The 12645-nt window shown below is 43.2% G+C and overlaps 1 protein-coding gene across 1 annotated transcript in view; it reads left to right on the top strand.

The window, feature by feature from the left end:
- The window catches only part of LOC115654985 (interleukin-18 receptor 1-like), a 39384-nt gene that overhangs the window by 11716 nt on the left and 15023 nt on the right, over positions 1-12645 (top strand). The window contains 4 exon segments of the mRNA XM_030569930.1: positions 832-1006; positions 2968-3121; positions 4052-4117; positions 8407-8557. Coding sequence (XP_030425790.1) covers positions 832-1006; positions 2968-3121; positions 4052-4117; positions 8407-8557 — 546 coding nt within the window.

Here is a 12645-nt window from a genome sequence, read left to right as displayed (position 1 = left end):
ACTCTTGCAAATCAAACTACTTGTTTAGATGCCTTAATGTGTAATTGAGAGCTTCACTTCAGGCACTTTTTTGAAATGTTGATCATTGCCTTTCAGTAACATTCATCTTTCTCCAATAATGTAATTACCCTAAAACTCCTCCAGCTCCCTTTGGCCCACACTTATGTACGTGGGAATATTCAACAATGAAAGTGTTTAAATATTTTATCAAAGTAATTAACTCTGCCTTTTGGGTAATATGTAACTATGAAACAAAGTGCCTTTGCTCAGTAGTAATTTGTGCTTCTCCATGAAACCCTCAGGATTTGTGAACATTTTCACAAATACTTTGGTGGCTGTCTGTATGGCAACAAACAATGAATAATGTGACTGCATGAACAACAAGAGAGTGAGCTTGCCAAGTTTATTTGTTCATAAATATTCACAAATCACTTTTTAAATTATTATCTCTACATCAAACCTTAATGAATTAGATGAATATATCTCTAAACCCACTAACTGATCATTTTAAACTACTTGAGCTCATTATGCTAATTTGTATGTATACTTGCTACCATATATTGTTATATTATTATAAATATGAAACTGAATGGTTTCATGACTCTGTTTTGATATGCTTATCTGTTACTTGAGCTGGGGCGTTACTGAAAATAACACCTAGTTTATGTGGGGAAGTAAAGAAAAGGAAATAAAAGAAAACGGGGTAATATAGGTATGCTTTTTTTTTCTTCTAATGATTGTATTTTAGGTATATATTTTTTATTTTGTTGTAAAATTACCCTATCTACGTGACTTTAAAGAACACCCAAAACTCTTTGTTTTATTTCATAGCAATGGAACGTACGTCACATCACAAAAGTGGTTCCTCAATGTACTCAAAAGAAGTAAAGACAGTTGTTTTAACACAAATCATTTATCCAGGCAAGTTAAAGAGGCTGGAAGAGCTCATACGTTGACATGCAATGCTGTGCCCCACAATAAAAATGTCACCATAATGTGGTACAAGGTAAGTACCAAAAACATCACCATCCAAATCAGAAGTTAAAAAAAAAAGAAAAAGAAATGTTAGACCTTAGGAAAGGTAGATTACAAACTTACAGACATCTAAAAATATCTCTACAGTCATGTAAAAATCTTTAGTAATTCTGGTAAGTGACACAGTTCTTAATACAGGCACACAAAAGAAAACCAATTTGTCTACTTGCACAGATTTGCAATATAAAGTATACTAGCAATCAGGAATTGCCCGTGATCTCAGGGTTTGGGAATGGTAAAAGAGTTGGTGCTTGAACCTACCTGATAAATTGCCCAGCCTCAACTCTCTTTATGGGATCCTGACATTAAAAGGCGTGCGAAGGGACTTATTGAGTGTTGGGATTTGCTTATACAGTAGTTCGCAGCTTGGAAGTTTTGGTGTTTCAGATTATTTATAGCATTAAGAGATGTAAAATAAATTCCATTGTTTAAAGTGAACCATAAATCTCTTCTGTACTTCAAATACACCAAATCAGGGGACCTGGTTACAACACAGTTGCAGTTGTAGTGAACTGTGTTCCGTAACTGGGCTAAAGCCTTGGACACATTCCTTTAGTTTTCCTATCTCTTCACCATGTTGGGTAGCCCTCTCCATTCCTCCACGGATTTAGATGGATGATGTTTGTCAGCTCCCAACAGTTGGGATTAGAGATGTCTCATGCTCATGCTCATTTTGTCATACTAGATCAGATCAGTGGTCTGTCTGTCCTGTCTCTTGACAGTGGTAAATTATCATTTGTTTCAGAGGAAAGTGCAAGAAATCCTGAAGTAGTCAGTTATTAATTAACCTGCTCTAGGAAAAGTTTCCTCCTGTCCCACACTGATTAGAGTTGGTGTGTGCCCTGAAACATGAGGGTTTATATCTCTTTCCAAACTCTTATTTACTTCTTAATTTTTATTTTATAACTCTGGAAATATTTATTACCCATATATATGTCCCATCCTCTTTGAACCCAGCTAAGTTCTTGACCTCAATGGTAACTCTTGACAATGAGTCCAATGGGCTGAGTGTGCATTGTGTGAAAAAGTATTTTCTTTTATCTGCTTTATATATGCTGCCTTCAGCATTCATTGAATGTCCCTTCTTGTATAATGAGAAAGGGTGAATAGCAGTGCCTTATCTACCTGCTTTGTACCATTCATTTGTAAAGCACTGGTCTAATTTGGGAATAGTGTTCTACCAAACAGAATTTTTTGTGAAATTCTTCACAACAATTTAAATCTTTTTTTATCAAAATCATTATTGAAATGGTTAAAACTTTTGAGAAAAATAACAAAAGGGTTGTTTTAAATCCTAGAAACAGTTTTGAAATGTTGATTCCCCTCACCTTCCCCCTCATTTTTTTGACGAGTTCTATTTCCATGTGTACGTAAATCATTAATCTTTTAACAAATTCCAACTGAGGCAAGGCTGAGATACACACATGGCACACTAGTGAACAACTTCTTTAAATAATGGATTGGCTAAGCTTGCAGAGCCTAGCCAAATTTTTGAAAAATGAATATTTAATATTCCATTCCTAAATCTATTTTTAGACCCCTTGAGATAATGGCCTGATTTCAGAAGTACTGAGCAACCATGGGGGGAAGGAGAGAAGGGGGATTTGAAAATGAGATGATAATTTTTTAAAATCTTCTCTCCAGTTTTCAACATGGGACTCTGTCTGGTGCCGAAATCATGTGATTGAGTACTCAGTTGGGTACTTAATCTCCATGATTATTTTAGATTACTCTGATTTCTTATGTTGTGTGCTATATTGTCATTTGGATGTCCCAATGCTGTATTTGGATGCCCATGTTTGAAAATTGGACCTCAGCCTTTCTTAGCATTTTCTCCCCAAAGGTTTCATTTTAAAATATTTAATTTCTCATCTGAAGTTTCAGAATGTATCCATAGCATGAAAATCATTTAATTTTTCTTCATTGAAACAGAACTGTAACATCCGTAACTCTGCAAATGAGGAGGAACTGCATTTTCCTAGTTTAACAATTGAAGACTCTGGGAATTACACATGTGTTGTTTCAATTAGTCATGCTGGAAAGGCATTCAACACCACAAGTACAATAGAGCTGATGGTGAAAGATGGTAAGATTGTTTTCTTAGGAGTCTGAAGACCATATCATTACATGTTTAATGGAGGCTTCCTATGCAAAGTTCATTTTCTCAGACTTTGTGAAGAGGAAAGGATGTAGGTCATTATCTCTAACAGTAGATATCATTAGGTCATGTAGTTAATTGCATATTGTGATCAGTTAAAATCGGACAATGTTGTTCAGCCTAATTGTTGAACAGGCACCATTTACCAGTATAGGCATGCTGAATATTTTAGAATTCAACAGAAAAAAAAAATGAAGATGGGCTGTGGAATAAAGAGAAGCTCTTCGAAATGAAGTAAAATCCTCTGAAATATGCATCATTTCAGAAAAGAGTGAACTTGAAAAATGTTCCAATCTATTGTAGTTCTTGTTATGTACTGTACACTATACCTCTCTTCCCCCACGGAATGCAAAACTCTTCGACTTTGCACTTTGACTTATTTTATAAGTAAGCTTCTTAATTTAAAAAGCAAAAAGAGACAAACAAACAAAAATCTGATTTTATTTAGTCTTATATGAATGTTCTGATTTCTTCTCCCACTTCCACCTCTTCAGTTCTATTAAATTTAGCCACAGTAATTAATGCAACAATTTCAGAAGTGGTCTTGGAGGTGAATCTTTGAAGACCTTGTAAACTGAACACTTTCAGTTCATGAAAAAAATTCAACAGGACATACCATTTTGCTGTTTTAAACTACTTGGTAATGCCAGAGCATCAGCCTACTGTTATTGTCATGCTGTTGTTACTTGGATGAAATTATACTGCTGATTCATCAGTGTTCATAAATATATTAGTAATAGACTGAAATCTATATGAAATGCTTAAGCATGAGTTTTTGAAATAGAGCCAACGTATCATTTTACAGAAGTGAGATGTTAAAAAAATAGTATTTTAAAGTATTGCTTTTTTTTTTTTTAGGTGCAGCTGAAGTTGTTAAACTGGAGATAATTGAACCTGGAGAAATTTATGTTGAAACACAAATAGGTATCTAATGATATGAGTAATCTTTGTGAATGTATATTGTTTTTTCTGATCTCTCTATGGTGTATGTTCTGGTTGAGTTTAGTGAAACTCAGAACTGTCTGCAAGTTTTCGTTGCTCAGATCCATAGCTCCCTACTGGGCCAAGTGTTGATGTGTGGCTTCCCTATTTCAGATGAGCCACCATTGATAGTAACGGGCATAAACATTCACTGAGTTCAGCCACCCTGTTCAAGAGATGCTCGCTATGGCCAGCAAAAGGAAGTTCTAGTTGTGTTTCCTGGTTCTGTAGATCTCAAAGCTCCATGGAATGGCTGACACAAGAGGAATAGGTTGTCAAGTGGATAGTAAGACAGAGCAATCCCTTTAACGTGGTTCAGTGTGTTTTAGGGTATTTTTCTGTACAGAGACATGGGAAGTAGGAAGGTTGGCAAACCTGTCAACACAGACAGGCAGATCTGTCTGAACTGCACAAGAACTACCATAGTACACCGAGTTAGCTTATTTAAAAACATGTTAGAGCTACACTGTAGGTGAGCAGTGGATATACTTTTCAGTCCCAGCAAACTGTGATTCAGTATTTAATGTGTGTAGCTGAGTAAACAGATTTTAATATAGATCCTATAATGAGAATTCTAAGAAAAATTCCATTTGAACCGTGTGCTGTGACAACGGTTCTCAATCTAGGTCAACTGCCTATAGCCATTTATTTAAAATGTGCTGCACAAATCTTACAGACTACCTTATAAAATGTGCAGAGATATTTTAAATGAAGCTACTTTGTGGCTTATGAGGACACAGTACCTTGGAAGTGTGGATGAATACTGACACTATTGCATTCTTGGAATGATGATTTAAGTTAAAAAATAGCTGCAGATCAGGCTTCATGTGACAAATTCCTTAGAAAACTGGGTTTCTAGTAATACCTGAATCTCAATGGATTAGAAAATGATCTCCCTGAATTCTTTGAGAACAGCATACGCTGTCTTGTTCTATATGGTGTCCTTGATCATCTACAGATGGGGGGTGGGGGGAATACTGAGTTGTCTTGGTACAAGAACTGGCTCAGGGACACAATTAACTTTTAGCACAACTGGTCCTTTGATTGCAGTTTAGTCCGGACTCAGTTTAGCCTCATGTACATTGATGCAGAACTTGGTTCATTCTTATTGGCTGCGAAGCTTGGAGGAGGTCAGCAACACATACTTCCTGATCCTGGATTCTGAGGCCTGGATCCAGAAAAGGACTTAAGTGTGCAACACTGAGCATCACGATGCCTAACTTTTCAGTGCCTAGAAAATTACAGGACCACCACTGCAATCCACAAAGCCTGAGTTAGGTTCCTAGGCTCCCTGTGCAATGAATGGGGAGATATAGGCAGCTTACAATGTGATCCACACAAGCCAGCACACTAGGTGGGTACTACCTAAACTATCCAATAGGAGATGCTGATGAGAGGATGTGTTCTAGGACAGGGAGGCACCAGTCTCTGCTTAATGATCCATGAATGGGAACTCACCACTTGGAGTCAGACAGCTTAGGTACCTAAGGCATTTATTGAGGTAGGTACCTGCCTTCACACCAGATGGCTGAAGGAGTGGTGGTGCCCACTTTATACCATTTAGCCCAATGGTTAGAACACTTGCCTGGGATGTGGGAGTCAAAGGTTCAAATACCCCCATCTCTGCCAGAAGGGAAGGAAAGATTTTAACAGGGGGTCTCCCACCTCTCAGGCAAGTGCTCTAACCATTGGAATATTTTTGTCTGGCTTCTCTGTCTCTCCTATTGAAACTCTTCCACTGTGTTTAAATGATGATCTCTTTCTCTCTCGCCCAATGACTGTTTAAGTATTTACCCACAATGGAACTGCCACTGGGCGAGAGCGAGCGAGAAAGTGAGCAGAACTCTGTAGTTTGGTGGTTAAGGCACCCATGTGGGAGACCCAGGTTCCGGTCCCCTGCTCCAGTTGTTCCTTCATTATTTATCCATAGTACAACAGGAGAGACTGAGAGAACCCCACATCAGCCTGTCTCATAGCTTGGTGGTTAGAGCACACTTCTATGTGATGGGAGACCTGTTTTCAAATCTATTCCCCCCTTCTGGCAGAAGGGGGAATTGAATTCTGGTCTCCCATGTCCTAGATGAGTGCGCTAATCACTGGGCTAAAAGTTACAAGAACCACAGCCACCTCTGTTCAGATTTTGAATGGGGCCCAGTTTCGTACATGGCCACTAGGCAAGCCTACTGGGTTCGGCCCCACACACGACTTGGGTGGATGAATGTCTGTCTTTCTCAAGTTTGTGAATCGCTCTGTGGCTTAGGTGGGAGATAGGTGTCCGGGTGCCTAGAGAGATGCAGTATGCTCAAAGGCAGAAACTTAGGCACCATGGGAACTTGTACTCTGACATAGGCGCCAAGTGAGTTTAGGCACCTATCAGGTTCGGCAGGAGTTTTGAGGTTCACACTGTTGCCCAAAGTGGAACTTAGGCACCTAAACCCCAAGCCTGTGTGGATCTGGGCCTGAGCCACCAAACAATGCCCTCGGAGTTCTAAAATCAGGCAGCTACTTGACCTCTAAGTTTACATTGCATACAGTGCATAACAATAGCAAAACCAAGAATGTTTCTCTGAAAATGAAACGCCTGTGCTATTAAATTAACCTTACAGTATTTGAGAGTCTCTAAGCTGATTGCTTTCACAACACATTGGCAAACGTAGTTGCAAAATGTCAGCACCTGGAGCTGACACAGCTACAATGCTTCATCATTGCACAGAAAATAGCTTGTGATGTAGGGATATAAAAATGGGGGAGTATGGGCTTGTCTACATCAGAAAGTTGCAGCGCTGGTGAGGGAGTTACAGCGCTGCAACTTTGAAGGTGTACACATCTGCAGGGCATCACCAGCGCTGCAACTCCCTGTTTGCAGCGCTGGCCGTACTCCCGTTTTGTCTCGGGTATAGAGGATCCAGCGCTGGTGATCCAGCGCTGGTAATCCAATGTAGACACTTACCAGCGCTTTTCTTGACTTCGTGGAAGGAGGAAGCCTCTGGTAATCAAGCTTGTCTCCTTTCCCGGTTTGCTCTCTCTCGTTCCCAGAACCCCGAGCAAGGAGGTCTCCTTCCCTGTGGTTTGCTGGGTGGCTCCGGGAACACGAGAGCAAACCGCGGCGAAGCTGGTCTCCTTCCCCGGTTTGCTCTCTCGTTCCCGGAACCCCGAGCAAGCAGGTCTCCTTCCCTGCGGTTTGCTGGGTGGCTCCGGGAACACGAGAGCAAACCGCGGCGAAGCTGGTCTCCTTCCCCGGTTTGCTCTCTCGTTCTCGGAACCCCGAGCAAGCAGGTCCCCTTCCCTGCGGTTTGCTGGGTGGCTCCGGGAACGCGAGAGCAAACCGCGGCGAAGCTGGTCTCCTTCCCCGGTTTGCTCTCTCGTTCCCGGAACCCCGAGCAAGCAGGTCTCCTTCCCTGCGGTTTGCTGGGTGGCTCCGGGAACGCGAGAGCAAACCGCGGCGAAGCTGGTCTCCTTCCCCGGTTTGCTCTCTCGTTCCCGGAACCCCGAGCAAGCAGGTCCCCTTCCCTGCGGTTTGCTGGGTGGCTCCGGGAACGCGAGAGCAAACCGCGGTGAAGCTGGTCGCCTTTCCCGGTTTGCTCTCGCGTTCCCGGAACCCCCCTTGAAGCCGCCCAACAGCGCTGCAGTGTGGCCACATCTAACACCACTTGCAGCGCTGGTTGCTGTAAGTGTGGCCACTCTGCAGCGCTGGCCCTATACAGCTGTACTAATACAGCTGTAACAACCAGCGCTGCAAAATTTTAGATGTAGACATGGCCTATTTCTTCTAGTATGGAAGAATTGTGTGGAGATGTGAGAGAAGACTTTTGTAATCTGGTGGGCCACCTACTCATCACACACCTGGCTTGAATATATATTGTTAGTTACAGAAGAGGGGCATATAAGGTGTTAAGAAGGAAATGGCTCATCACCCCTCAACTATAAGACATCTGAATGTCTATCAGTTGAAAATTAGCATCAATTGCAGCCATCCAAATTCATTGCTAGTATCTCAGCTGTTAAGGGCTCAAAATGTTTTAAAGAGGACAGTTCAGTCAATTTGCAGTGCACTTGCATGGATACTGTAATACCCAGAAAGGTTGGCTGTATTTCTCGATATGCTGAGAGCCACACTGAAGGTTGTCCTATGACATTCAGATTGTATCTCTGTCAATCAGACACTTCATTGCCTTGTGAAGGTATATGCTAGTCATATGAGTGGATGTTAATTTTTATATTGTTTTGCCTAGGTAAAGAGGTGATACTCAACTGCACAGTTTTCTTGGGTTACTCGAATGCTGCCAAGCCAGTATACCTCCTGCACTGGATAGACAAAAGTTTAAATTCATGTTCAGAGAACACTAAGGAGGAACAATCAATATGTGAAAAGGAATATAATTTGTAAGTATGTTTACTGCAAAATATTTTTCTTCAGTGTTTGCGCAATATAACATACTGCATTTTGTGGACTGCTAGTTAAGTATAACATCTGAGTTTCCTTCAGTCCTGTCTCTTACAATCTACCTATCAACTGGCCATAGGTTTCCAAGAAGGATGTCTGTGATCATGACTTTTAATGTAGCTTAACATTTTTTTAAGAATGTCTACCATGTTTTCACTGTATTTACATGTGCAATGCCCTAGGCATAATCCAATCCTCCACTTTGTCTAGGTCACTCTGGACTCTGTCCCTACCCTCCAGCATATCTACCTCTCCCCCAAGCTTAGTGTCACCCATGAACTTGCTGAGGGTGCAATCAATGAAGATGTTGAACAAAACAGGTCCCAGGGCTGATCCCTGGTGCACTGCACTTGATACCAGTTGCCAGTTAGACATCGAGCCGTGGATCACTACCTGCTGAGCCCAATGATCTAGCCAGCTTTCCACCTTATAGTCCATTCATCCAATCCATACTTTTTAAACCTGCTGGCAAGACTACTGTGGGGACCGTATCAAAACCTTTGCTAAAGTCAAGATATATCACGTCCACCACTTTCCCCATATCCACAGAGCCAGTTATCTCATCATAGAAGGCAGTCAGATTGGTCAGACATGACTTGCCCTTGGTGAATCCATGTTGACTGTTCCTGATCACCTTCCTCTCCTCCAAGTGCATCAAAATGGATTCCTTGAGGGCCTACGCCATGTTTTTTCCGGGGACTGAGTTGAGGCTGTAGTTCCCCAGATTCTCCTTCTTCCCTTTTTTAAGGATGGGCACTATATTTGCCTTTTTCCAATTGGCCAGGACCTCCCCGATCACCATGAGTTTTCAAAGATAGTGGCCAATGGCTCTGCGATAACATCAGCCAATTGTGCTTTGGCCTTCCTGATTACACCCCTGCACACTCAAGCAATATTTTTATACTCCTCCCTAGTCATCTGTCCAAGTTTCCATTTCTTGTAAGCTTCCTTTTTGTGTTTAAGCTCACCAAAGATTTCTCTGTTAAGCCAAGCTGGTCTTCTGCCATATTTGCTATTCTTTTTGCACATTGGGATGGTTTGTTCCTGTGCCCTCAGTAAGGCTTTTTTAAAATACAGCCTGCTCTCCTGGACAACTTTCCTCCTCATATTAGCCTTCCAGGGGATTTCTCCCATCAGTTCCCTCAGGGAGTCAAAGTGTGCTTTTCTGAAGCCCAGGGTCTGTGTTCTGCTGCTCTCCTTTCTTCCTTTTGTCAGGATCCTGAACTCAACCATCTCATGGTCACTGCTGCCCAAGTTGCCACACACTTCTGCTTCCCATACCAATTCTTCCCTGTTTGTGAGCAGCAGGTCAAGCGGAGCACGACCTCAAGTCGGTTCCTCCAGCACTTGCCCCAGGAAGTTGTCCCTAACACCCTCCAAAAACTTTCTGGATTGTCTGTGCACTGCTGTGTTGCTCTCCTAGCAGATGTCAGGGTGATTGAAGTTCCCCATGAGAATCAGGGCCTGTGATCTGGTTGTCCGAAGAAAGCCTCATCCTCTTGGTCTGGTGGTTTATAGCAGATGCTCACTATGACATCATTCTTGTTGCTCTCTCCTCTAAAATTAATCCAAAGACTCTCAACAGGCTTTTCTTCTGTTTCATACTGGAGTTCTGAGCAGTCATACTACTCTCTTACATACAGTGCAACTTCTCTACTTTTTCTCCCCCACTTGTTCTTCCTGAACAGTTTATACCCATCCATGACTGTGCTCCAGTCATGTGAGTTACCCCACCATGTCTCTGTTATTCCAATCACATCATAGTTGCTAGACTGTGCCAGGACTTCCAATTCTTCCTGCTTGTTTCCAAGGCTGCTTGCATTCGTGTACAGGCACCTAAGGTAACTAGCTGATTGCCCTACTTTCTCAATGTGAATCAGGAGGCCTCCCCTCTTGCACCCTCCTCCTTGTGTTTCCTCCTGGTATCCCACTTACTTCAGGGCTTAGGTCTCCATTCCCCGGCGAACCTAGTTTAAAGCCCTCCTCATTAGGTTAGCAAGCTTACCTGTGAAGATGCTCTTCCCTCTCCTCGTTAGATGGATCCCATCTCTTCCTAGCAATCCTTTTCCTGGAACAACATCCCATGGTAGAAGAATCTAAAGCTCTCTCTGTGACACCACCTACACAAACATGCATTTACCTCCACTATTTTGATGGTCCCTATTTGGGCCTTTTCCTTCAACAGGAAGGATGGGCGAGAACATGACTTGCACCTCAAACTCCTTTATCCTTCTTCCCAGAGCCACGTAGTCTGCAGTGACCAGCTCAAGGTCATTCTTGGCAGTATCATTGGTGCCCACATGGAGAAGTAGAAAGGGGTAGCGGGCCAAGGGCTTGATCAGTCTCCACAGACACTCCTTCACATCCTGAATTCTAGCTCCAGGCAGGTAGCACACTTCTCAAGTTTCCCAGTTTGAATGGCAGATGGATGACTCTGTCCCCTTTAGGAGGGAGTCCCTGACCACCACCACCCATCACTTCCTCTTCATAGTGGTGGTCTTGGAACCTCCATCCCCCAGGACAATGCATCCCATGCCTTCTGGCCAGTGGGGTCTCTTTCTGATTCTTCCCCTCAGATGACTCTTCCATTCTCCACCATAGCACCTATTCAGAGAGCTTTAAAATGGTTTCTTACCTCTCTCTGCACTGGGAGTACATGCGTTCTCCTCTTTCTTCTTCACATGCTACCAGTTTTCTTCCCCATTCTGCACTGTCCTCTCTGATTCTTCAGCATGCTGTGCCTGCAGTATCAAACGCTGACTTCTATCCAGAAAGTTTTCATTTTCTCTGATGCAACACTGGGTTGATACTTGGGTCTCTAGTCCTTTAAACTTCTCTTCCAATATGGAGAACAGCTTGCACTTCGTATACACAAAGTCACTTCTATCCTCTGGGAGAAAGAGAAACATGGCACATCCTGTGCAGGTCACAATGACTGATCACTCACTATGCATATTGTCTTCTTTCCAAGAGCCCCTTCAGATATTGTATTTACTGCTCACAGAAGCCTGAAAGACGCAAAAAAAAAATCACGGTAACACTGGATCACTATAACAGTCTTACCATGGAGTCACAGCCCTTAGACCAGAGATGGGCAAATTATGGCCCACAGGCAACATCCGGCCTGCAGGACCGTCCTGCCCGGCCCCTGAGGTCCCAGCTAGGAGGCTAGCTCCGACTGGGTGGCGTGGCAGCCAGGACTGCTGCTTGAGCAGCATGGTAAATGGGCCTGGGCTGTGGCCAGAGGGTTGGATATGGGGCGGGAGATCTCAGGGGGCAGTCAGGAGACAGGGAGCAGAGGGCAGTTGGATGGGGTGAGACTCTGGGGGGGGAGTCAGGGGACAGGGAGCAGGGGGGTTGGATGGGTAGGGTCCGGGGGGGGGTGGTTAGGAGCGGAGGGTCCTGGGAGGGGGTTGGTAGGGGACAAGGAGCAGGCGTGTGCGTGTGATGGGTCAGGGGTTCTAAGGGGGGCAGTCAGGGAGTGGAAAGTGGGAGGGGCAGATAGGGGTTGGGGCCGGTTGTTTGGGGAGGCACAGCCTTCTCTACCCAGCCTCCATAAAGTTTGTAACCCCCGTGTGGGACCTCGGGCCAAAAGTTTACCCAGCCCGGCCTTAAGACTCTGCAGTCTAGCTTGTCATCCAGGCAAACTAGACTTAGTGATCAATGGTCACTTACACCAAAGATCACAAAATATTCAGGTTGCTTCCAATCCCAAGAGACCAGTCACTTACCCCAGATCAGTTGGTACCCTAGATCTTACACAAAGAAGACGCCTGTAGCCAATTCTGTAATAAACTAACTAAAAGTTTATTAACTAGGAAAAAAAATAGTTATTTACAAGTTAAAGCAAGCCAACATATACACACAAATGAGTTGCAATTTAAATTCTAAAAGTTGGTAGAGTTCTAGAGATCTGTGCATTCAAAATGCCTTCCAGGCAGACCTAGGGGTAACCTCTGGGGATCTCTGGCCTTCAGTTTAGTGTCTCTAGCTCCATGAGAGTTCAAACAGCGAAGAGGTAAAATAT

This window comes from Gopherus evgoodei, chromosome 1 (genome assembly GCF_007399415.2).
Source record: "Gopherus evgoodei ecotype Sinaloan lineage chromosome 1, rGopEvg1_v1.p, whole genome shotgun sequence".
Lineage (NCBI taxonomy): Eukaryota > Metazoa > Chordata > Testudines > Testudinidae > Gopherus > Gopherus evgoodei.
The sequence above is the reverse complement of the archived record's forward strand: the minus strand, read 5'-3'. Positions and strand labels throughout refer to the sequence as shown.